Source organism: Phaenicophaeus curvirostris, chromosome 1 (assembly GCF_032191515.1).
Source record: "Phaenicophaeus curvirostris isolate KB17595 chromosome 1, BPBGC_Pcur_1.0, whole genome shotgun sequence".
NCBI classification, from domain to species: Eukaryota; Metazoa; Chordata; class Aves; order Cuculiformes; family Cuculidae; genus Phaenicophaeus; species Phaenicophaeus curvirostris.
The window spans coordinates 68201499-68228719 of NC_091392.1; the positions used below are offsets into that span (position 1 = coordinate 68201499).

General features: G+C 38.9%; 2 protein-coding genes across 2 annotated transcripts in view; both read left to right on the forward strand.

Annotated features, from left to right (window-relative positions):
* The window catches only part of MGST1 (microsomal glutathione S-transferase 1), a 274023-nt gene that overhangs the window by 93451 nt on the left and 153351 nt on the right, over nt 1–27221 (forward strand). The window lies entirely within an intron of this gene.
* The window catches only part of DERA (deoxyribose-phosphate aldolase), a 55800-nt gene that overhangs the window by 14464 nt on the left and 14115 nt on the right, over nt 1–27221 (forward strand). The window contains exons 4-6 of the mRNA XM_069861858.1: nt 94–189; nt 1527–1661; nt 9574–9702. Coding sequence (XP_069717959.1) covers nt 94–189; nt 1527–1661; nt 9574–9702 — 360 coding nt within the window. The remainder of the gene's footprint in view (nt 1–93; nt 190–1526; nt 1662–9573; nt 9703–27221) is intronic.

Genomic DNA, 27221 nt, shown 5'->3' on the forward strand with positions numbered 1-27221 from the left:
AGAGGTAAGAACACTGCACACATACTCGTAATATGTATTGCACTCAAGAAGGTGGAAATCTCTATATGAAAAAGTTAACTGTGACTTTTTCAGGTATTACTGTGGGAGCGGTTTGTGTATATCCTGCAAGAGTCACCGATGCTGTTAATGCCCTAAAGGCTGCTGGTTGTAACATACCAGTAGCCTCAGGTAAGCTTTATTCAAAAATATCCAATTAAATATTTTGATGCTATAAAATACGTAGAAAAATCCGGAAGTTTGGATTTGCTTTTGTTTCAGAGGGTAGGGTGAAAAGGTAGCAGATAGAAGGAAGGGAATAGAGGGGAGGATTTGCTTCTGGTATAATCTTTTGTTTTCTTTCAATGTCAAGCTTATCAGGAATGCCAAGGCTGTTTTGCTGGAAGCTCTTCAAAGAGATCCTTAAGATATATCAGTGTTTTCCTCACCTGAATAGAAGATATTCAGATTGTGTGCAGGACAAAGTATCAGTAGACACTAAGTAGATAAAAATAACAATAGTATTAACAACAACAACAATAATAATAATATTGCAATATAAGCTTTAGGAGTTCTAATACAAGGGTTTTTTTTCCCTGTTGGTTGTTTGGCTTTTAAGTATAATCCTACAAGCTGAATTCAGTGAAGCTGTGTGCAGAGGCAAGGGTTATTGCCTGCTGAGCAGCCTGCAGGTTCAGGACTTGTACTTACAAATCTAATAGTGCCAGCTCTTCTTCAGTCACCACACACGAGAGACAAGTCCTGAATCTACAATAAGCAAGAAGTAGAATCAAAGAATTATGCAGGTTGGAAGGGGGCTCTGGATGTCATCTGATTCAACCTCCTGCTCAAAGCAGGGGCTAACTTTGAAGTTAGATCAGGTGTTTAATGCTAAGATCCGTGTTTTCTTGTGGTGTTTTCTTTGCTTTTGTTTCAGTGTTGTTTAGGGGAAAAATACATAGTAAATGCATTTATATGTCAGCAAGAAAAAGGTTTTCTGAAAAAGCTATTATTTTTTCCATTTTCAAAGTTACCTTTGGGTTTTATACTGAAACATCATAAATGTAATCTTAAGTAGACCTCATTGAAAGCATTTTTTGCTGTATTGTGATTTAGCTGTTAAACATGCTACCAGGATTTAACTTGAAATACTACTTAAAAGAATTTGGGACAATTAAAAATTTATGTATTGCTCCATATATGAGATCACTCCTTGTTTGTTCAGTTCTGCTGGAAACAATAGGTATTGTGCTTTCTTATGTAGGCTGCTTTGGAAAAAATAAGGCATGTGGAAGAGACTTTTTTACAAGATGCATTTAGTATCTTGCAGGATGTTGTTTCTTGAGGGAAGGGCTAATGCATATTCTGGATAAAGAGAGGGTAGGTAGGATGAGGGGACTTCAGATTTTTTTAAAATCATGATAGAGATAAACAAAGAATAACTCATTGGTGTACTAGAGGGATATGCAGTCTTATTGTCAATTTATAAAATATTTGCTTCCATCTACTTGCATCCCCCTTCTTGCTAGTGGCTGCTGGGTTTCCATCTGGACAAACTCCTTTAGAAATCAAACTGGCTGAGATAAAGCTAGCTGTGGAATACGGTGCAAGAGAAATTGACATTGTCATTAGCAGGAGCCTGGTGCTGTCTGGCCAGTGGGAAGGTAAGTACTTACCTTTTTCCAAGGAACCCAAACCTCTACACGTACATGTGCAATCTCTGTCTTTTTCTCTTCCCCAAGTCTCGACATCAGCCCTTGAAGAATTTGATCCCTTCACCATGTAAGAATAACTGATAATCTGGGATCCTGAACTAAACAAAAACTATTTATTTAGTCAATTGGTTGCATTTTTTTGAAAAGGATGCTTTTACAAGTCCTGTCAGGCTGGGCGTGCAGAACAACTTCGTGTTTTGAAAATTCCGGTCTATTCCTTCTATACCTTTAGAGGATTTGCTGTATAGGATTAAAAAAACAGCAAGTGAAATGGTAGTGAATGTCTAATTATTTGAACAGTTTTGTTAAAACCCCAAGGGGTTGCTAATGTAGATAATACCTTGTTAAATATACATGTTTCAATTCTTGACAAAAATATGTACTTTAGTTATTTTCTTTTTCCTGAAAGCTGAGGGTACAAATTGACTGCTTATATTATTATTGATGTTCTTGTGTCTGTAGACTACTACTAATTAGTAAAAACAATAATGCTGAAGATGGTTTTTGTTCTAATTGCCTCCTTAATGTAGTGTGAATGGTTTGCTTTAAGTGCTGACAGTGCTCCTATAACTAATCTCCATGTGAAAGTAAATACATCATTGCCTTGGAATTAATTTTCCATTTAGTTGTATAATGCAGCACCTTAATAGCCTGTTTGCTTGGAAGACATTATAAAGGACCCCTGGTACCTGAGTTTGGTTAAAGGAAAACAGTCAACATGGTAACAGATCACATTTTCTGATTTTGGTCTTCCTTCAATTAGCAGTTAGAACTGACCAAAAAAAAATCCCACACTTCTGTGTCTTCAGGACTGATATCCTGGTTTCCTCTTGCTATAACTTCTTGTCCTGCTGTAGTATTTACCATCTCCATCCTTTTGCTCTTAAATATAAGCAGCCTTGCAAATGTTTGGCTTCTTGAGGATGGGCGTGGTTGCAGGCATTTGTTTCTTTCAGACTGGCTATTTTAAGTTCAGGTATGGCCTCAGAAATCACTGGAACGTGGAGACTGGATGATTGAGTAGTTTTAAATATGACAGAATGATGGATGAAGTTCTATACCAGCTGCCAGCAAGACTGTATGCACATCTACCTATGCTGTATCTTTGTTAGGATCTACACTGTGGTCTACAAAGCAGATACACTCTCCAGGAGCTGCCCTGTACTGGCAACGTGTCTTGGATACAAAGTGCAACAAGTCAGTGATCTGTCACTAAGATTGAAAAAAACCCCACTGAACTGGACTTGAGTAGCTACTTTCCCTTGTGACTGCAAGTCTGTCTTCTAGCAGTTTCTGACATAAATGCTGTTACCATACTGCTAACTTCATGGTACATAGTGCATGTAGGCAATTGCAGGCTCAAGGTTGTGTTGCCCAGAATTACGTGAAGGAGAACTCAGAGGAGAAATACAGAGCTAGATCCAAAGTTTGTGTCGGTAATTGAAATGAATTGGACGTACATTATTAAGTTTCTCTGTATGGGAAATGAGTTGGTTTTTGTGGTCACAAATTACAGGGGAAGAATACACAGACATAGCAATGATGGGTACAGTAGGAAGGTGTTAGTTTACTAAATAAGTAACTTATGGATGACTTTTGATTTGGTATGTGTATTCTTTTATCTAGAGCAGAAGTCATGACAAGGTTGAAAGCCATGCTTGATTTGTCAATAGTTAGTCTGCAATTTTTTTTTTACTGAGGGCAGAATTGAAATTATTTCCAAATGTTTTCTGAAAGTTTATTTACGAACGTGAATCTTTGTATGGGGCATATTTTTGTGGTCTTAAAAAAAGCTGTCTCAGGAGTAGAAGTTACTTGCCATCCAGATAATGATGGTACAGGGTGAAAAATTATAGTATTTAACTTGCTCATCCAAAAAAATTACTTTAGTAGATTATGTCGATATTCTGTTGAAAATTCTGACTTCCTGTTTAGCTCTCAATAGATTTATGTTACCTGTGTGAACATGCAGCTTTCCACCTCTACCTAATGATTAGATATGATACACAACAATGTGTAAAGTATGTAGAAGAAGGGATGAAGAAGTCTTTTCTAGGGTGTATCCCTATACTGTATAAAATTGAAAAGTCTAGCACAGTAACTGTGCCTGTGTTCAGGGTGCTTCATCAACCAGAGCTGCCTTGCAGTTATGACAGAACCTCTGATTGTGCTTATAAGACTAATATATTTTTATCCTTATTTTCTTGTGCTGCCTGACTTCACAACTTCACGAGTTATTGACAAAATATGTATGCGGTAGAATGCTTTACCTTGCTGTCCTTATATTTTTAGCTTTTCTTCTGGTCTGTACAATAATTGGGGTCATCATGATAGAACAGTGTTGCTTTGTGATTTGTTTCAAAGCTTTGTTTGATGATTAAATATTTTAACATATGTCTAATTATGTCAAGTTATTTTAAAGCAGTTCTTAAATATTGTTGGATCTCTTTTATGACAATTGGAATATATTTTCTAAATCTCTATGAAGTAATTGTTAAGATCTTTTTAGTAATGCTGAGCATGAAAGCACCTTTATTGGACAGCTAATTTATGTTGGAAAGTAATATTAAATGTGATTTAAATTTATTAATTTACATACATTTACAGCCTATTAGCTTATAAAGCAATACTGCTTTATGGTAGTTTACTCAATCATTGTCTGTTACCACTTGACAAAGTATGGATTAAATTTAAAAGTCATGATTTAGATACTGTCTTTAGGCACAGAATGTGGAGCTTGTATGTAAAGAGTGATGAAGTTTACCAACAAATTATTGAAAGATTTTTTTATTTGTTTTCCTCTTATCAATGAATATGTTGGAGTTGCTGTACCTTCTGAAGCTGTCTTGGGTGCTGTAATACTTCTAGTACTGCAACTTTTAGCAAATGCCTGGACATAGTACACTGTCAGCAGCCTCAGAGATACTGTTAACCCATCATTTGCCCTATATCAGTTTAATTTTCCTAAAATAAAGAAGAAAAAACAAGTATGGTCTAAGAACTTTGAATGTGCCTACATCCATGTAATACATTAGGTATAGCCTCATTATGAAAGCTGCCTTTAAAGTCTGTTAATTATTTAGCTGTGAGTTTAGAGCCTTGGTTCAGGGACTGAGGCCCCCTCTTTTGCTACATGCTTAATAAACAGCACAGAGAAAACACATTCCCTGCTTCAGAAACCTGGAAGAGACTTCACATGTTGTTCAGAAATATTATAGTTGGATTTACAGTTTTCTAGATGTGCAAGCTGACTTGGGAGCTTGAAGTTTAGTTGCACAATTTCTGTCTTATATTGTCAGCAGCAGTCGGAGTCCTGAAGCCAAGCTCTGTTTTCAGTTTCATGTGAATCACTGGAGCCTGGAGTTGCGCATATGTGGCTGAGAACAGAACTGAAAGTATTGTGTTGTGCTGATAGCCTTATGCTTGTCATTTTGTTAACAAACCTGCCATTAACGTGCAAGACAGAAGGGATTCCAGCTCATTTTCCAGTTTCCCATCATAAGTACCTTGATCTTTTGGTCTAACAGAAATTGAAACATCTTCACTCCCTGTGTCAGTTTCTACCCTAATATCAGTCAACGTGACTGATTAGAATAAAACAGCAAAATAAGCTGAAATAAAAAAAAAACCAAAACCCCAACAAAAATCAAAGGAAAAAAAGGTTTTTTATCACTACATTTCTGGAGAAGAGCTGTTTTGTAAAAATTTAAGCTGTCCTTTTTTCCCCCTTTAATATTTTAATTTCCTGTACAGGTATCCTCTTAATTTTGTGATTTTTAGGAGGAATGGTTGAAACTAAAACAAAAGAGCATCTAGACAGTCTAGGGCAGAATATAGCCAGCAGTAACTGTCAGGGATGTTTGCTTGAGAAATGTGTAGGGGGAGGAACTTTTCCCTTGGTGTATCGAATAGCTGCTAGAAATCAATATAATGTATTGAGTAGTTAGAATTTTAGGAAAACTACAAAAAAGGCACCTTCCAAAACTTATCTTTTATAATGGTGAAATTAAAACTACAGCGATGGAAGTATTTTTTTCTATAAAATCTAAATTTTTCTGATTTCTATGAATGCATCCAATAAAAGCAGATCTAAAGTTCACGAAAGGAGTAAGATATCAAAAGTAAGTGTGTGCATAGTAGAGGAGTTCTTATGCCACATCTATTTTAGCTGCTAAGTCAGTGGAGCTACTATAGACTACATCACAGAGCATCTGGCGCTTAATGTTTTCTGTATAGGTTGGCTAAGTTTGGGGTGAGTTTTTTGGGTTTTGATTGGGTTCTTTTTCCATCTTTTGCCTCTGACTTAAGACTTAGACTTCTTTTAGAACGGATGGTGTCGGTCCTGTGTTCAATATGCTATACAGTACCAGCCATTTGCTTTGAGAGCTCTTGATTTTTTTTCCTTGCTTTAGCAATCGCAAGGAGAATCTCTTGCAATGTTTTCATGGTGGTCCTAGCTCACAGTTGAAAATACGCCTGCAGGGTTTTCTGTGATCAAGTGTTTTTTCCCCAGATTTTTGTACCATTACTGCTAACAAGAGAAGCTTTATCTTCTGTGTCATTTACTGGTGTTCTGCCCAGATCGCAGATATTCCCAGAACCTCAGCATCCAGCTCTGCTCCTGTTGCTGGTTGGCTTGATGGCACTGAGTAGTTAAGTGATGGACTTGTTGCAGCCCATACTGTTTTGGAAGCGGCATAGGACCCCTTGAAACACTGAGTGCATTTTCAGGTGTGATTGACTCCACCCATAGTTTAGACATTTGCCGGGAAGATTCAGGGTAATCAACTTATTTGTGCCTTGATTTAAATCTGACTGAGTACTAAAACTTCTTCTTTTTTTTTATTTTAAAGTAAAGGAGTCTTCACACTTGTTCTGTATCAAAGCAGTTTCTGCTTTCACTGGGACTGGGGTGTTCTAGTTAATTTTCTCTGTGCCAGAGGTAGCTGCATTTCTATCTGAGCTTTTACATTTTAGGTTTGAGAATGTCCTATGAATGCTAGCTCTTGTCTGCAATAATTGTTCTCTGAATAAAGAGCAGTATTTATTACCTACGTACCTTCCACATTAAAGCATGCCCACTTTTCCACCACCTCAGCTAACCTGATAGACATGGAGGATTGAAGATCCTCAGTTGTTCTTGTCTGTGGGTTGATGTGTGCTGTCAGATAGTGAGATTGTTCAAATGATCTTGGCACTAATTGCATATAAAAGCACCTTCCAATAATAGGGAGGACGCTGTAGCTGCAGTACTAGCTCCAGTGAGTAGCAGCTATGAGGATATAATTTCTTTTCATGGAATCCAACCTAAATGTACATTTTGTTGATTTTATTTTGACATTTTTGGCAATGTATCTTAAAGGTAGAGAAAACTTGAGTCTTTTCTTCTTGTTACCGAAACTAGAAGAACATGAAAGCTGCTTTCTCTGACTTTCCAAAAGCTTTGGAATAGAGTCACTCCACAAAAAAGAGGCAGTGTTCGGGTCTAACATGAGCAGTGTTACCGCATGCAGAAGAAAAATAGCACAGGTTCTTTGTATTTCCTTTTTGAACCTCGATTTGATGTAGGTTTCTGTAGTATCATCAATTGATCAATAAAACATGTAAGGCTGCATGCTAGCGCTGATTAATTCACACCTTTGGTGCAGAGTAAGAAACAAGGTGAAGCCTGGTGTCTATAAAGGGACTTGGTAAGTGCATTAGCCAGTTGTCTACTAATGTGTGTAGTTCGTCTCAGAGGATCACCTCAGTGATCCTAGCCCTGGCTGCCTGGTGTGCTGATGGCATCAATAGGATATAGCAGCATCGTGGATGGAAGGGAAGTCCAGCTGTACAGCATCTGGCAAGCCCTACTGTGCGTTTCCAGGTTTCACTTGAGGACTAAGGGGAAAAGAGAGCTCGTATTGCTGTAGAAATTCAGATTTCATAGCCATATCCTGGATTTTTTTTTAGCAAAAAGGTTTATTAGAAGCTGTATTTTAGCCTTCCATTAAAGAATTTTTTAATGTACTTGAAAATTGAGTACAATTTGTGAAAAGGACTCTCTTGTAAAGAATCCTGTTTATTTTACATCTATTTTATTTTTTTCAATTCAAATTCCAGGAATGATGGTTGTACGTGTAAAGAGTGTCTTTCCCTCCTCATTGTAGAAATCTCAAACATTCTCAAATGCCCAACTTCTGACAGCTATGTTTTGATAATTTCTAGCTCTTTTATTCCCCCATGTTTAAAATTTTGTGGGACCACTGGTGAATTTTACCAAAAGGGTTGGGAAAGTTTCCCTGTGCTCCATGTGTTGCATTACCTGATCAGGCCCACAAGCTCTAGCCTTTTTACAGTCAGTTCTGTCCAAATTTATTCTAGTCTTCACTGAGTTCTGTGATAATATAAAACTGTTAGAAAGTTAAGCATGCCTCTGGCCATGACACTTCATAAATTCAAAAGCAGGAGTTTGTGAAAGGGTGGTCTGCTCTGGACAATGTCCATGAGCAGCCAAATGCTGTCCTGTCCTCCCTGTCCCTGCTTTCCCCTGGCTGCAGCCAGTGGCTGGCTGTTTGACTGGCAGTAAACCAACAAGTGGTGAGCAGGTGGGACTTGTACTGGAACATGTTGACTGCTTGGAGATGAGAGCTTTAGGTCAGAAGACAGATTGCAGAAGACAGAATGATAGCAAGAGGCCCTCCAAGGGCAAAGGACTTCTCTGGAGGGAGGGAGAAACAACTCCAGGGCAGGGTCTGATTTTTATATCTCCAGGTGTGAAGTTACAGAGATAATGATCTGCTTTATCTCCGATCTTTATGTAAGTCAATCTTGCTTCTTTGTCAGTAAGTGGTAGTGCTTGTGTGTATAGCAGTGGCTCATGACAAACCTCCTTCCTGAACTCCAGCCAGCTTCCTCAGCAAGCATGGGCATCAGAAGCCCATCCAGCTCTGCCTTTGGAGCTGTAGCCCTACAGTACCCTAGACAGATGTTGTCCTGCTGGCCCTCCTGCTGCAGTGCTGCCTTCACCTTTGTCAGGGCTCTCTGAAGTCATGGCGCGGTATAGTCCAAGTCCCGAGTAACCTTGTGGGCAGTGCAACTGCTTGAGGTGGTTTGTAAACACAGATTCATACGTATTTGCTGGTCCTTGAGGTGTGATCCGAGGCCTTAGTCTTTCCTCACCAAGGATGTTAGCAGACGGTGTTGGTTTTTTTCAGGAAATTCTGATTTTCAAGAATCTTAAAGTGGAATTCAGATGCCTAAACACAGACATTGAGCTCCACAATCAGACTTCCTGAGATGGTCTTATGGTGTGAGGGGAAGTGGTAGGAAACCAAAGGGAGATGTGAAGCCTCCAGCAGTGGCAGCTGGAATTCAAGAGGAATATGTCATAGCATCTCAGGTGACACTAATGTTTGTAATCAGACAACTTGGTCACACCTTAGGTGTCTTTTAGACTGAGCCTTATGACAAATGTGGCTAAAGGAGACAAAAGAGGGTGATGTGAGGTGGACAGGAAAACATAACTGTCCCTGAGTACCGATTCATTGTACTAACATATTTATAGCTGAAAAAGCAGTTTTAAAATCAATTTTGACTATCATAGCATTTTTTACTCCTGTTGTATTCATGAGTGTTTGGCATACTGTGCACATTCTTAGTTTTGAGAGAGCCGACATTAATAGCTATTAAGTTAAGTCTGAGACTGTGTGGCATTGTTAATTACCTCCAGTCATGTAATTTATTGAACGTACAAAACTTAAGTTCTTGAGTGCTATCACTAATTATAAGATTGGAAATTAAACCAGAAGTGGAAATTACAGCCATACTTGAAAATGTCTCTCAGGCAACTTTGATCATTTTCACATGCTTTTATCCACAGGTCTCTACGAGGAAATCCGTCAATGCCGTGAGGCCTGTGGAGAAGCTCATATGAAAACCATCTTGGCAACAGGTGAACTGGGGTCCTTTGCTAATGTCTACAGAGCCAGTATGATAGCTATGATGGCAGGTAAATATACGTAGTTTTCCTTTTTAAACTAATGTCTTTGCTATATTATTTATGAAGCTTAAAAAAGTCCAGTCATGAAGTTTAACTTTGACGATAGTAGAAAAAACTGTTATGGATCAATTGCTGAAATTGCACATGTAGTAATGAAGTGTCACTTGTTTTGTACAACCTACAAAAACTGCATGAAATGTTAAGTAACACTTAAAACTGCTACGTGACAAAATTTGTAGGACCAAGTAATATTTGCTGTCAAATGTCTGATCCTTGGTATATTTAATATTTTGGGACAGACATAGAAATTATCTAGGCAGTTGTGATGAACTACAGATGTGATGTAGGTACGTGGCTCGTAAGCTTATTTTGCATTCGGGGGAAATTGCCTGTGAATATTCAATCACTTCTAATCAGCTCTATGGAATTGCAGTTCTGGAAACCAGCTATGCTGGAAATGCAGTAAGGGGAGGAACACTGTGCTCCAGCAGGCACTGGGATTGGCTAGGTTATAACTTGTTTCAGCTGGCACATGCAAAGCAGTGTCACTCACTACCACCAATTAATTGGCACCTTGAAAGGTGTGCAGTCTTCCCTGTCTTTGAAAGTGCAGTTATATCTGACCTGATGTTTAGGAGATTGTCTGTCTTTTGTTCTGAGCCTTTCAGCTAAGAAACACATTACCAGGAGCAGGATAGGGTTTTTAGGGGCTCTGTATAGTTTGTAGGTATTGTTTTTTTTGCATAGCCATAGCCATTGCAGACTGAATGGAGTGAACAATGCCTTTGAGCTCAGATTTACAGCAGTTTATTCTCTCTGCAGCTTTGGTCTGTGCTGGTACAATTTTCCCTAGTTTAGCCAGGATTTTAGGGCTGTGTTTTATTTCCATCTTCCATAAAATCGGGAATTGGCTGATAAGGCTATGTTCTTTAAATTCTATTCTAGACACCTGCTTCTTCCACCATGCTTGAAACAGAGCTCTTCAAGTATATTGATAGAGTGAAGTGTAAAGATATACTAAGAACCGCTTGGGTTAGTCTGTTGTCTAAACTTTCCCTGATTTTTGTGTTTGTTTTTTTTTCCTACTGTAAGCTCTTCAGAACTTCTTGTTTTAGAGTAAGAAAAAAATCATCCAAATGTCTTGTCAGCATTTAAATAAATATTCAGCCTGCTGCTGAGTTCTTTGTCTCCTTGCACAACCCTATGCTTATCTACTTCAAATAGAATGGGAAACATTTCAGGCTTTTTACATACTCAGCTACAATGTCAATTAGTATCATTAGATACAGAGGATCAGTATTATGCCAGTAAATATTGCTTTTAATTAGAAGAGGTGTAAGAAATACATATTCCCTGTCATTTAAACTGATGTACTAATCATTATGGTCACTTTTTGTAGCATGGAGTAGTGAAAAATTCAGGTTGTAAAGCATTCTAGCATTTCAGATTTTTTGCTGGTGTAGTTTTTTTGAAATACAGCAGATGGCTCTATTGTTAATGATTTTCCTTGCATAGTTATTCATTTTGCAAGATACTTATCCATCTGAATATATGCAGTAATTTCCTTATTTCAATCTTGCTTTTTCTTTATGGGTAGATGTAAAAATAAGAATTTATTGATGCCCTATGTACATGTATTGAGGGCCAGATTTTCAGACTCTGATTTGTCAGAACTGCTGAGAACTTAAATTCCAGTTGAATTCTGTTTGATTTGTATAGTTGTAGCATTTTAGGGAGAAAGCAATTCAGCACAATAGTTTTAAATTCTAGCTTTATTATGTACAGATTTTTTTTTCAGTTGGTGCCATGATATTAAAGAAAAAAAGAGAAAGAAAAAAAAGCAGAAGATATTGTGGATGTGACAGGCCCTGGCAACTTTTATCTGAAGATAAAAAAGCAATAACTCCCATAAACTTGACCCTAGTAATTAGTTTTGTATGGGGAAATTAATTACACTGTATAGTGGATTCAACTGCAAAACTGGCTTTAGAAGCTTTTGCTGCCTGTGGCCAATTGCTTCTGTCCTTTACATGAAAATTTGCTGCTCCTTCAGTTGTGCTGTTAGAAGTGCTCATCATGCTGCTTTGTAAGCTGAGTTTTCAGAGTAATACAGTGTAAAATTACTCCAGAAAAGATTTAACTAATTGCTGCGTGTTTTTTGTGATTTGTTGGCAATGTGTTATTTAAAATGCCTCAATAATCTAATTACAGCCTTGCACGCAACTTATTCAGTCCGACTGAGGACATGGTGTGTAGTCCTTAAAATATTTCCACTTCACTATACATAAGGTGAGCTTATCATATAGGGACCACGAAATCCTGGACCGACAGATGTTTACATTGCCCTTGCTGAGCATACACGCATTCACCTGGGTCCTGAAGGACAAAGCCACTGGATGTGTTGCAATGTGTATGTAAAATATGTGTATTTCCCATGTGTCTTATTTGTGAGACTCAGAAGGCTGTGAGAGTAACACAATGTTGATTTATCAGTAGCTGTGTGGTTAAAAAGCTTGCCTGGGGTTTCCGAGACTTGGTTTCTCTGACTGAGGTTCTTCTCCCACACAGAGATCAATTTTACAGTGTATTTACTGTTAAGGATCCCAGTCCTTCCAGATAAAGTTGTTCTGCTCTGCACAAAGCAATTAAGTGACCAGGGAATACAGTCCAGATGTCTCCTCTCCCTAATAGCTTTCCAAAATTTGTATAGTCTTCCTTGCCTTGGCTCAGGGGAGTATTTTACACAGCATGTTACATGTGGCGGGGTTCAGCTGGCAGGTAGGGGTTCAGCCACTAGACATGAGCCAGCTGCACAGATCACTGACTTGAAAATGGATAGTAAAAGTAAAAAAATGTGCACCTCTGCTTTGACAGGGATTTTAAAAACTCAGTAAGGGCTGTGCTGAGACTGAGGTAGTGTGCTCATGCACTTTGTATTCAAATCAGATCACCTAGGCCAGTTCTGTAGGCAAAAAGCTGTACTCTGAATCACAACCTTGCAGGACTCAGTGGAAGCCATCCACTGCACATCAGTAATTGAGGCTGAGCACAGTGAGATATGCAAATCCTAACAGTGCACTGGAGGTGGAGGCCAGTTGAAACAGTGCTTTGAACAACATACCTGTGTACAAGATGTTAATGCTTGCACCTGTAGGAACTTGGGAAAAAGTGTTGCTTCACAGTGAATTATAAGAATAATTTGCCTGTCTTTGAAACAGTGGATTTTGGTTCCTCCTGTGTCTGAAGTCGTATCTCTAAAGTATGATGACTACATTTTCTTCCTTCTCTAGCACAGTACAGAAGAAGAAAGACATCAGAATGGGATCAGGCATCCAGTTCACTTAAATTCTTTTAGCCATACCTTTACAGGCTTGACTGACATGCAATAAATTCTTCTGGAATATTTAATAACCTATTCTGGGTGAAAGAGGTTGACAGCCCTCTAAGGACAGTGACTCACTTGACAAGAACAGTTTTTGCAGTGCCATGGAGGACATAATGGCAGGTAGGATTACACATAGGTGGCTCTGTGTAACTGCCAAAAGAGCACGTTGTTTTCAGAAAGTTGACCAAAAGAAAATTTCAGCATTAAATGAGATAATTTTTGGTTATTGGTTTATAATGTCCACTGCCATTTCCTGAGCTTCTTGAAGTCTTGATGGTGGTTTGAGCTACTTGAGGGAAACTGACTGCATCTTTAACTCTACCTACCAGACAGCTTCCAGACAAAGAGTAGAGCAAACTAATTGGTGGTTTTCACTCTCTGATGTTTACTTGTTTGAGTGATATTCATTTCTACAGGAGACACTCAAACGTGTGTCTCTGTAGCTCCTTGGAATGAACAATGCTAAGGAAAACAAATCATAGAATCATAGAATAACCAGGTTGGAAGAGACCCACCGGATCATCAAGTCCAACCATTCCTATCAATCACTAAACCATGCCCCTTAGCACCTCGTCCACCCGTGCCTTAAACACCTTCAGGGAAGGTGAATCAACCACCTCCCTGGGTAGCCTGTTCCGGTGCCCAATGACCCTTTCTGTGAAGAATTTTTTCCTAATGTCCAGCCTAAACCTCCCCTGGCGGAGCTTGAGGCCATTCCCTCTTGTCCTGTCCCCTGTCACTTGGGAGAAGAGGCCAGCACCCTCCTCTCCACAACCTCCTTTCAGGTAGTTATAGAGAGCAATGAGGTCTCCCCTTAGCCTCTTCTTCTCCAGGCTAAACAACCCCAGCTCTGTCAGCTGTTCCTCATAAGGCCTGTTCTCCAGCCCCTTCACCAGCTTTGTTGCTCTTCACTGGACATGCTCCAGAGCCTCAACATCCTTCTTGTGGTGAGGGGCCCAGAACTGAACAGAGGATTCAAGGAGGAGTCTCACCGGTGACAATTACAGATGGAGAATACCCTCCCTGGACCTGCTGGTCACACCGTTTCTGATACAAGCCAAGATGCCATTGGCCTTCTTGGCCACCTGGGCACACTGCTGGCTCATGTTAAGTCGGCTGCCAACCAACACCCCCAGGTCCCTCTCCTCCAGGCAGCTTTCTAGACAGACTTCTCCTAGTCTGTAGCACTGCATAGGGTTGTTGTGCCCCAAGTGCAGGACCCGGCACTTGGCCTTGTTAAACCTCATGCCATTGGACTCTGCCCAGCGGTCCAGCCTGTTCAGATCCCTTTGCAGAGCCTCCCTACCCTCCAGCAGATCCACAGTTCCACCCGGCTTAGTGTCGTCTGCAAACTTGCTAAGGGTGCACTCGATGCCTTCATCCAAGTCATTGATAAAGACATTGAGCAGGGCTGGAGCCAGCACTGAGCCCTGGGGAACCCCACTTGTCACTGGCCTCCAGCTGGATTTCACACCATTTACCACCACTCTCTGGGCCCGGCCATCCAACCAGTTTTCCACCCAGGAGAGTGTGCGCCTGTCCAGGCCAGAGGCTGACAGCTTCTCAAGCAGAATGCTGTGAGAAACTCTGTCAAAGGCTTTACTGAAGTCCAGGAAGACCACATCCACAGCCTTTCCCTCATTCAGCAGCCGAGTCACTTTGTCATAGAAGGCGATCAGGTTAGTTTGGCAAGACCTGCCTTTCATGAACCCATGTTGACTGGGTCTGATCACCCGGTTCTCTTGCATGTGCTTCATGATAGCACTCAAGATCACCTGTTCCATGACTTTTCCTGGCACTGAGGTCAGACTGACAGGCCTGTAGTTCCCTGGATCCTCCCTGCGACCTTTCTTGTAGATGGGCGCAACATCAGCCAGCCTCCAGTCCAGTGGAACTTCCCCAGTCTTCCAGGACTTCTATGACAAAGTGACTCGGCTGCTGGATGAGGGAAAGGCAGTGCATGTGGTCTTCCTGGACTTCAGTAAAGCCTTTGACACAGTTTCTCACAGCATTCTGCTTGAGAAGCTGTCAGCCTCTGGCCTGGACAGGTGCACACTCTCCTGGGTGGAAAACTGGTTGGATGGCCGGGCCCAGAGAGTGGTGGTAAATGGTGTGAAATCCAGCTGGAGGCCAGTGACAAGTGGCCTCCAGACAACAAAAACTGCCAAACATCAGAAACTGCCAGGGAAGCCAGACAAAGAAGGGAGAGATAATGAACTTGCAGTGGGAAAGGAATACTTCAGTAAAACTGTGGATGACTTAATTGTGTATTTCAGTCATTTATTAGATTCTTTGTTTTGGAAGATCACATTTTAACCATGTTACCTATTTACAAAATGTTTTATTATTCTGTGTAACAATTCATAATAATGAAAATATGCTGAATAGAGGGTAGGTAAAGGAAGTGATTAAATAAATGTACTTCAAAAGTGAGAACTTCATCTGTGTCATTTTAACTGGGAAAGCTGGTCTTTATAGTACAGCTCCTTTTATGTCTCTCTTCGGGAACCTAAGGGAAACACACCAGTAACACGTGAAAGATATTTGTTTTCATTATATGTATTTAAATAATACCTGTGGAAAGATCAGGAATGAGCTGTATATTTTTCTGCAGCTCTACTAAACATATGGGTTTAAAACAATTTTTTTCATAGGTCATTAAGCAGTCAAATAAATTGTAAGTTGAGATACTGGCTAATGTAAAAAATGAACTTAGAAAGGGAGTGAGTTAGTGCTAAAACAAACTAACTTCTAAAGTCTCTAGAACAAAAAAACCCTGCAAGAAGTAGCGGAAGATGTCTGAGGCAATAAGGTCTCTTATGCTGATAGTCTAGAAGAAGAGAATTAAAACACATTATATGCATGAGCAGAATTTGTTTAGATGCTCTGATACTGTTCTTTCAAAAGTGAACAGAAATAATAGAGCCAAATGGTGAAAAAAAGCTGTGTCTTGCAGTTCTTGGGAGAGCCCTCTGTCTATCCTTCCAGGCTTCATCCTGCTTTACAGGAGTGGTTCCAGTTAATACACACTTAAAATTTTCTCAGCCAACCTTAACAAAACGCAAAGGTAAGAATAGTCTGGCCTTGTGCTGGATCCAGAGAGAGATTGGCTGAGGTATAGCATATCCAGTCTTTCTCCCTAAAAGCAGAGAGTAGTGCCACAATGTTCCCACAGAGAAAACTCTGAACATGGCAGTACTATGTGAAGAGGCTTCCTCAAAGATCCTCAAGGTCAGAACATCCCACTGCACAAAAACCTGATCCTAAATTAAGAAAAAGGTATAACAGTTTAATGATTATAAGTAGAGAGAGTCCAAGAAATGTGGTTTGGAATGTTGTAAAATAATGCCTGGCTAAACAAAGCTTTTATTCCAGCTCTAATGAAGGTTTTTATAGTGTACTTAATATTGGTGCAGATCCATTTTTTAGGATGAAAAATGGGAAGACGTACTCTAAGATACCAACAGCCGTTGTTTTGAGCAACCTTGCAAAAATTTGTTTTGAGAAGGTTTAGATGGTGTGGCTGTAAACATACTAGCGGACATCTAAGTGCAAGGCATGCCTTTCCTACCGCTGGTGTGAACCACCACAGTCCAAGACTTCTACTAAGCAAATGTTTCGTGAAAAATGAAAGAGGGGAAAGGAAACCAAACTAGCAAATTTTGACTGAAAAGCTAGGCATGCTTTGTGCAAGTATGACTAATGTAGGAAACAAGAACACTGAATAAGTAATAATACTTGGCACTTAGATAGCACTTTATGTCTTCAAAGCACATACTGACATTAGCAGAATAAATCTTACAATCACCCTGTGAATTATGAGACAAAGATAATAACAGACAAGTCAAAAAGTCAAGCTGAGATAATTTGTGAGTTCCTGGCTTTAAATCCCACACTCAACCCAAAAGTTGAGGGTCCCCTGAATAGCATATGAATTGTATTATGTATTGATTTAATTATGTGTCTACAACTTTAGATGTAATTTGAAACTAAGTCAGTCAGTTATTAGAGCCCAGAGTATTTCCAAATGAAAGGCAAAACAAGGAAGGAGGCTTGGTAACACGTATAAAATAAGATTTCAATTTTTATCTAATTTTACATGTCTGAAATACAGCAAACTGTTGAATTTACAGTGTATCTGTGAAGAGTATACTTTACCCTGTGAACGGTCTGTCAGAAATCAGGGGCAATGTGTGGCTGTCATCTTCTGGAAACAGATTGATTCAAAGTTAGCAGCTGCTTTCTACAGATGTGAACTGTCTATGAATGCTTTCCAGGGTGACAATGTTAATTAAGCTCTGGTCTGGAGGTCCAGTGTAGGGCTGAGGACAAGCCAGTAAGTCCTTACTCTTCTGAATGTGTGAGAAGAGGAATAAGGCTTTCTCAGTAACAGCCTGGTGTCTGTTTCCTTTCTCCCTCCAACCAAATAGGAGTCAGACTAAATCTAAGGTGTAACGGGGATTGCTTGCTGTTCCAGCTTGGCTGAGCTACACTTACTGGCTGGGGAAGGTGGATGTTGAAATACAGTGTATTCTTATTTCTGAATGCTTGTCTTCAGAGAACAAAGTGCAATGCAGAGAGTTCTCCCACCTGCATTATCAAATGGTAGAGAATAATCCCAATTTTCTTTGGCTGTGATCTTCTGGCAGTACATATTACATCTAGCGTGGGCATGAGCACATTTCTGAATTTCTGACAGTTTACTGAGAGTGCATAAAATGATGTTTATGTCAGCTCTCTTCTGCCTGCAAGCATGCAGACAATACCTCATTTGTCCAAAGATCTGCCCATTAGTTCAGAATTTTTAGATAAATTTGAACTTGCAGAGTTTGTACTACTTCAGCACTTTGCATCACGCAGATGCAGTGTTGTATGTTGTTTTAGGAACATAGCCTTCGTTACTGTCTTGAATACGTAGAAGTGGTTGCAGTTGGCTGCTGTAAGGGGCTCATCAGGACAGTAATTAATGCTATGGAATTATATTAGTAGTTCATAACTTTCTTGTCTGTTTGCTGCAGCAGATGTCCTGCATTCTGCATAGTCTGCAGTTGTTCTGCATGTTCAGAACTCTGGTTAACAGAACTGAAAGAAACAAGCATGAAACGCACTGTGGAAAACCAAGATACAGAGCAGGTCAGAGTGACACAGGCTGTCTTAAAATTTTGAATGATATTATGGACTAAAAAAGGTTTTGAGTTAAGAGTTAGATCAAAAGATGTATGGCCTTTAAATACAATCAGTTTAAAAGAGGTCTCTTATTCTGGCACAGAGTGATGGGGAATAAAAAAGCCAGTAGTACAGAAATGCAAATAGCTGCATGTTCAGTAAGGCAGTACAAGACTGCTCCCTTAAATGATGTAATTGCCTACAAGCTTAACAGTGATACTGCAGCTAATCACTAGAAATAATGTAGGCATGATAGATAAGCTTGGAGTTGAAAGTTGTAACAATGCAATCACAATATCCTCAGGTTTGAATTACTGGTGAGAGTCCATACAAAGAGTAGTAACACAAAAAAAAAAAATGTTGAGCTTGAGTAAATCAGACCTTGAAGGAATGCAAAATGAAATTTAAAAATCTGTCTGGAACTCAATGACGTATGTATAGGGAATCAGAAAGGAAGAAATGGGAGAGAAATACTAGGGTAGGCTCTAATGTTAAGTCTTTTCCATAGAGTCAAAAGACAAACAGAACCGTGTAGGGTTAAGTAGAGAGCAGAAGTAATTGATGAGAGTAACAGAAATGTTGACGGTAAAAAGATACAAAGACTTTGTGAAGGGAAAACAAAGTGAGAGTGCATACAGTAAAACCTCATTTATTTGCAGTTTGTTAAGCTAGAAACCCAGACGTGTATGCATTGCCACATTTTGTTGCTCATTTGTTTATGTGCTTAGTGTACTGTGCACTAGCTTATACAGCCATATCTGAGGGGAGATAGTTGTTTGAGGCCATAGATGTTTGTCACACCAGGATGCCTCAGTTCGCTAATTTTGTGAGAAGTCTATTCCATTAATGGTATTCTCCTGTAATCAGAAAATAGCAACATACACCCTCTAATGAAGTCAAAGAAGAAATACTACTGTAAAACAGATGACATTTGTCTGCTCTGTACCTGTTTGTTTGATTTTGTGTTATCCTCAACACCTCTTGACTTTCGCCCTCCACCATCCCCAGTTACAACTAGAAACAGTGCTATTTCCAAGCACTTCTCACCAGAAAAATGCCAAGTTAAATCAGGAAGCCAGAAGGTGGGTAGGATTGTTTAAGGTAGTAGAATGACTCCTAACTTTTCATCACCTGTGACAACTCTGTTAGCTTCTCTGTTTTTTCATATGTAAAATTAACATTGCATATTTTATAGGACCTCTGTGCAGTATAGTAAATTAAGACATAAGCAGAAATATGTTCCTCTTAATAGAAGGCAGTGCGACTGAATACCACAGAACATGAGAAAGTCTGGAAGTTTTCTGTTAGGAGCTGCTGATTCTGATTTAGTAAAACAGACAACTCTGGGAGCAACAGTGGAGGTGAGAGCTTGCCATCATACTCTGGGGGGATGGGATTATGCAGTGCACAATTAACTGTCACTGCCGATAGTAGCAGCAGAGAGGTCACCTCCCTTTATCTGTTTTCGTAGCACTGCACCCAAAATGCTCTTTGAAGTGAAAGAGTTTTGTTGAGCCTCCTGTATGCCTGTTTTGCTGTGCTTTGGTGTTCTCCCTGCAGCGATCAAAATGGAATAAGCAGTACGCCCCTACAAGAAATCTTAGAGGAGCAGGAGTGTGACAAATCCCCAGAAATCCCAGGACTTGTCACTGGATCTCAGAGAAGGGTTTGAACATCTGATTTGCAGATTCCTGCTTCTTAACCTGTAGGAAGGTGGCTATTCTTTATGCTTCAACCATTGTAACTGGTTGTGAAGTTACAGAGAATTGGCATGTACTGACAGTGTAACAACATACGGTTGAGATGGGTCAACCTTCTATTAACAAACTATCCAAAATGCCTGAACAGCATTTTTCTTTTGCTGATATTCAAGATCTTTGCAAAGCATATTAATTAAGGAATATCTAAATGGTATACTTTCAATTTACAACAACTGATGCAGAGAGGTGAGAAAGCACCCCTGTTGCGTTAATTTTCCCCATGAATGAAACCTTGTTTCTATGTTAAATAATTTGTTAGAATCTGAGTTAAAACTTCTGAAGTTTCATATCACCTCATACTCAGAAATTGCTGCACAGTGAATAGTTTTATTCAAACATGCCATCAAAAAAACTTTGCATCTGTGAAGCTCCAGTATTGAAGGTAATGGTTTGAGAGAATGCAATTTTAAAACATGGAAATATTATGTAAAATCAATAGATGTACAGAGTACTATTTATTTCTCTGATATTTCAAGTTGGTTATTGTGTTAGCAGCAGGTGTTAAATTCTACTAACACAGTAAAAAATAGAAATAAATATTTAATTTACTGTATCTATCAATTATACAGAATTGGCTTATGAAATATTAAAGTATCTTTTAAGAGATTACAAGTAGGAACACCAGTTAAAAAATCCAGTTCCTTAACAGAAACTTAATATAGATGTGAAAATACACTAAGCATTATTTTAGGGCTGTAGGTCCTGGGATTATTTTGTTGTTTTTATAGGTGGCAAGGCCTAGCGATCATGCCTATCTAATTTGAAGGTATGTGCTCATGACAGCAGAAGCATGAAATCAGACTTCTAAAGAGAAAGATGTTGGATGGAAAAATACAGTAGGAATATGTGATCTTGAATATCAAAAGGTTATTTTGAAACACAGTGGACACTTATTTGAATAAAACATTGGACAGAAACATAAGTGAAATACATATTGAGATATAACAGTGGGACAAAAACTAGTCATGTGGAACAAGAAGTTAGTCTCAAGGAGGTTATGCATAATTTCCTTACCGATAAATTGAATCTTAAAAAATGCACTGAGATCAATGTAAAGACCTCAACTGGCTTTTAATAGCTCATATCCTAATGTCACTGGCGCTGTATTTCAAAGTATTACTTTATCCAAGCTAACTGTTGAGTTCCTGATGCTACAAATGCATTCCTCATTGAGCTTACTCAAATGCAAACTTTTAAGCTTGTGTTTAATGTTTTTCCTTCCTTATAATTTTTGAAGCAGAATTTAAAGTCTTTTTAATAGGCTTTGCCAATCTTTTCTCAAAGGACAACATTTTTATCAGAATTTTACCATAGGATACAGTGATATTCTTCAAGAATGTGCTCATTTCAGTGGTGTTCAGAAGGAGAGCTCCATGGCTTTTTCCAGCTTGCCTCTGTTGAGTTGCTCGAGGGACTTGAGCTTCCTTGATCGGTACTTGGGTCACTTGGAACTCATCCCCTGTGCTTTCTGCATTCCTTTGATTCGTGTTGCCAAAGAGCAAACCATGTTGGGAAGATTTTGAAAAGAAGGGAAGATGCTCCCTTCTTTGATACTGTACTTTGGAATTTCACCCCCTGGGTAATGTTCCTGACGTTATATGTTTTTAAATCCATTTTCTGAAATTAATCTCAGCATCTCTCAGATAAGACAATTTCTAGATTCTACTATGCTTCCAAAGACAATACCTTTCCCTGAGCTGTCTGTAATAGGCCTGGTTTTGAGAGAATTTTTTTGAAGACAAAGATGACAGCAAAGTCCAGAGTCTTCATGGCAAACCAACATGAATCTGACATCTGATTGTCATTTGCACCTTTGATGTCTCTTTCCCTCTAGTATTTGTGCTATGAAATGATTTCCCTGCAGTGTACAACTGCAGCCGATTTATCAAGTTGGGCTCTCCCTAAATCTAAAATGTAGAAAAGATTCTTCCTTGATGATGCCAGGACTTTTTCTTAAGGAAGAAGTCTTCCTTCCATCACCTTTGCAGTTACACTGCCAATCCATTGTCCAACATACCAGCCTATCCCAAACATCGCAGAGGAGAAGTCTTGTAGTTTATCAGGAAGATTTGTTCATTCATCTCTAATGGTCCCAAAAGGAAACGGATGATGATATTTCATGTTCATTGGAGCACATTAAACTTAAATTATGTTATACAGAATTTTGCATTGTGTATCTTCAAAAGCCTCTTTTCTACTGGTCCTGGAAAATGAACATGTAGAGAGCTCAAGAGAAACTCAAAGCCTTATGCATAAATGGAGATTTGAAATGAGCCTGAGCCCCAGGACGAGAAAGCGGGATGTGATGGAAGGGGGTGCCATGATTCTCATGACTTCTAGTCCCCAGTTAGTGGAAGGGTAGCATTTTCAGGTGGTGATCTGATAACAAGGTACCATATATGAGCTGTTAATAGCTAACTGGTTACATTTATGTTATAGTCAGGTACTGTGTTTGCAGCTACTCTGAATGTAAGGAAATCTAGCTTCACAGCAGTCTTCCACATTGCCAGTTGCAGCACGTTTGCAGCTTTGAGGTGGGCTTCTCCAGGAACTTCACCTGGATGGCCCCTGTGCTATTGTAATGATGCAATTTCCAGCACCTGGGTTAGAATTACAGCTCACTTAGCTTTAAACTGACTGTCTCCAGAGCGTTCTGCAGAAATGCTCATTTGTTGCTTAGAAGTAAACCAAATAATTTGTAGTAAAGTAAACAGATCTACTCTGCCTTCAAACAACTTCTTGGTGAGTTCTTTTGCACGGACTTGTTTGTAGTAGAAAGTAGAATGAAGGCAGAAGAGAAACCTAGGAAGAGAGTAATATATTTACCTGCTGAAATGTTCAAGAGAGTAAGTAAAAAAAAGTGTTATTGTGGGGTAAAGAGAAGCCTTTAGGCGTGATGGGTTTCTGTGCCTTTTTTTGCTGTTTTAAGAACAGAATTTTGGGGTGAAACACAGGAACGTGCAGAGCACTTTGCAATCTAAGTATGAAAATGCTGCAGATGAGAACAAATAATTATTAATTAGCAAGACCACTGCATTTTGTTACTCAGAAGTAATTGAGATAAGGATTCTGCCAGTTCAGGTTATTGTCTAATGTATGGTTCATGAAGGTCAGAAGCAGGAGAGGATCTGACGTTATCTGAATAGAATTTTTAAATGATGGAAAGCAAAAGGGTAGGTAAGAACAGAATCTGTTCAGGTTGGAAGGAGGGAGCTAATATGACATTTGAGGTATCAGTGATGCGTTCTATATTATTCATGGCCATGGCTTCGGTATGGCTTGTAGGTTTTCTACGTTTTCATTTGCTAAATTAGGTGGGACATCACATAAAGAGTAAAGTAGTCAGTGAAATGTAGAAAGGTTTAGATCATCATGATCATACAAAGCTTGCAGATGCTTTTCCACAAAGTGTGAGTTGCTACAGCACTGATTTTTATGTTAATTTACTAGTGAATAATTTAAGAAGACCTGTTTATTTTTTAATAAAAAGGAAAGATATAAATTGGCTGAGTGTTCCTAATGTTACTTACAGCTGCCATTGAGCAGATGTTAGGCATTCTTAGTGGTATGCTAGACCAAAATAAGTTTTATGAATAAACAAACAATTTCTTTTTATTACCAGCTCTTTCAGGGTGATTCTTTCCCAAATTCACAATAAATGGCTTTTTAAAGTCTCCGTATAAATAATTACCTTTCTTGTGCCACTTTTTCTTATGCGCTTGGATTTTAATTATGATGATGAACTATTTTAATAACTTGTTAAATAATTTTATCTTTCTAGGGCTGAATCCATTTCCTGTTTCTCTTTGACTTGGTCCTTGGGATTTTAATCCTTTAATTTCTTGCTAATTCACTTGATATTGCACTTTCACTCCCCTTTATAAATTCATGTTGGAGAAGCAACCAGGGTGCTGCTGTGGCATCCTTTTCTTCTGAACTCTATGCACATATACTCACCTTAGCTTATGGTTGACAAGAGTCTCCTGTTTAGTAACCTTTTTGTTTAACTCAGTCATTTCGATCACGGTAATTCTGAAAAGTAAGTAAGACAATGCAGTTTTGCTTTAGGCTAATGTCTGGGGGCCTTAAAGCGCTCTACAGAAGATGTCTTTGAAGGAGATTCCTTTGATAGGAATGGTTGGACTCGATGATCCGGTGGGTCTCTTCCAACCTGGTTATTCTATGATTCTATGTCCAGCAAAGTGAATACAGTGCTTAGTTGATAAATAATGGATATGCAATGCTACTATACTCCATTTCAAACCAATGCTTTCCAATGTAAATACTTATTAGATACATTTCTATATGATTTGTTGTAGAGCAATGCTGAATGCATAATTCCTCATAACTTCAGCTGTGCTTCAGTCTCTGTGAAAAACAGCTGGTTTTTTGAAATGTGTGTGTCACTATTGGGATGGAGGGAAGAAGAGCCAAGTGACAGGTTTTTAAAAATCCTGATTTTTAGACTCATGGAATGATCAAGATTTTCTTAATTAAAAGTGACTGCTATTAAAACCAGAACCCCCATGAACTGTGTTTAAACTTTTGTAGTTTTCTTTCAAATTATGTGTGAAGAACAAAACATGATAGTATGTCTCATGATCCCAATCCTGACACTGAATATTGGAGTCACTGCAGATAACATTAATACCAATTTAGATATTGTTGGGAGTCTTAGTTAAAAGCATGGATCTTGCAAGGCTTTACTTTTATTGGGTTAGAGTCTGTCTGTTTACATGAAATATCTGTTTCTTTAGGGTTCAGTGTTGGGTAGCTTCACTTACTATTATGCTCTGAATGACCTAAGGAGAGCATGCTTAGTACCAAGCTCAAATGGAGAGACAGTTCTGCAGTTTTTTGTGATTTATGTCAGAAGGTTGGGGTTATAGCAGGAAATGTATAGACCAGGCAATTATACTTCCTTTTGTGATGGTGACACTGTCACTACTACTGCAGTTTGGCAAGTGGCAACTTGGTAAAACACAGATAATGTTTTGCTTGATGACTTCTATTTCTGAACATGTAAGTGTGGATGAAGAAGCCACTGATACTGAAATGCAGCTCTAAAATATTGCTGTGCAAAGCTATGAACTTTAGATATTTTTTTTCTGTAAGAAAGACGTAAAATGTACTGTCTCAATGAATAGTGACATATAATAACTTGCCACTAAATACCTATGAGGATATATTTACACTAACACAAAGAGAGTTTGTTCCTCAATTTCTTACATTCACAATATTTCAGTAAAGAGTGTAATGCTGCAGTATAAAATGATAATATGTATTTTGTGGAGGTTATTAAAAATATAAAACCTATATATAAAATATAGATTTGAAGATTGAAATAATATCTTCATTTTGCCAGTGGACTAATAAAATTTGCATTTCTGTATCAATTTCAATTGTTTTTAACCAAACCCCAGACGGTTGTTTAATCAGAATGTCGATACTTTTGGTTTGAGATGCTCACCATGATTACAGTCTGTGACCAGATCAGCACACAGGCAGTTGACAAATGGAGGTGGAGAAACAACGCTCCGGCATGTTAAATACCTTTCTTATGAGTTGCTGCCTGTTTCTGATGATGCTTAAGGGTCTTTTATATTTCCTTCCTTTTTTAAAGTAGTGCTCAGTAGATTGTCGTGCCAGAAAAGTCTGACTGAATTTATCAGCATCACACCTTCATAAAGCATCCCTTTGAAACAAAATTGTTAGTTTTTCCATGTAAGCATCGTTAATAGTACAGTGGAGGGAGAAAAGATTTCCTGAAAAATCAGAAGTGTGTCTTTCCCTGATCCCCAGTGTAGAGGTGCCCCATGCTTGGAGGGTGGCTGCACAGTCAGGGGATTGGTCGTTTTTTTATTGAAGGGGACTGGCAGGTTTTTTAGTATTCAGGCTACCTGAAGAGCTAGATAAACCTTCTAAAACAACCTCTCAGTACCTGGAAATTCTCAACCACGTTGCAGCCAATGCTTGTGGGCTTCTGCAGTTTTGCCAGATGTCAGATCATCAAGGTGGGGAGAGAAGAAGGAAACGTTTTAAGGGGCACAAACTTCTGGGAAGCAGGAGCTGTGAGTAAGATCGGTACTTTTTGAAATCAACCATAGCTTGCCATTTTACTACGCTGCGTTATGTGTATGTAAAGCCTTCCAGGGTGTTACCCTTTGGATATTTGTTGCATCAAAGACAATGCCCAACACCTGCACCCAGAGAGTCCATGAAAGAATCTATGTGTTTGTAAGCTGATAGTATTGAAGACTTTCAATAATCATAAAAATTAAGCTAGAAGTACATTGCATGATTACTGGAAGTGCAAGCTTTATGCAAGCTCCTAAGTAACCTATTCTACTTGATTATAAAAGTAAGGAGGAAACAAATACATCTCAGATGAGCCTGGTGAGATCTGGCACCTTATAGGTTTTTTTTCAGACAAAGGCAAAAGGTTGACATTGGCCACAATGGGCTCTTGGGAAATGCCGTTGATACTGGAAAAGCTCCCCAAAGCTGAAGCCTTGACCTGTGCCAGCTGCCTTTTTATGTGTATGGAGCAGTGTGGAAGAGGGGCTTAGGCTGGCTGTTTGTCCTCTGCATGACAAAGAGGCTGGGTGCTGGACAGATTCTGACTGTGGCATTGAGACATGACTTTTAAATCTCAAAAATCAATCCTGCCTTTCTCTGTGTTAAGAGTCAGAACAGAATCTTAAAATGCTTGTATCATGAGATGTTGAAAAACACTCAAAATGACATTGAAGTGTCATGATTTTGGCTGTATTATGTATGGCTTTTTTAAAAAAATCTTTAAAATTCATGGCACCTTCATGATAAAGTAGAGTGATTTTCTTCTTGCTTTATTCGGTGTGGAATATTCTAAATGGATTTTAAACAGCTATTTCTTCAATTTGAGTAATTTTGTTACAAGCTAATAGACAATACTTAAGCATACCTGAGTTTTAATGTATTTGTTTCAAAGTTGCTATCAACATTAAAAAGCACAAAGCTAAATGTGGTTGCTAAAACATGGTATGCGATATGCCATGTAGTTTTGTGATTCTAAGCAATCATACATATTTATTATTTTCTTCCGAACTGCAGTGCTGCTACTGGTAGATATATCAGAGTTTTAGCCTCAGTCTATAATGTATCACGTACTGGACAACATTTTCAGAGACTGAGACGTATTGATCTAAAACCAAGAATGCCAAGAGGGGAAAAAGCCT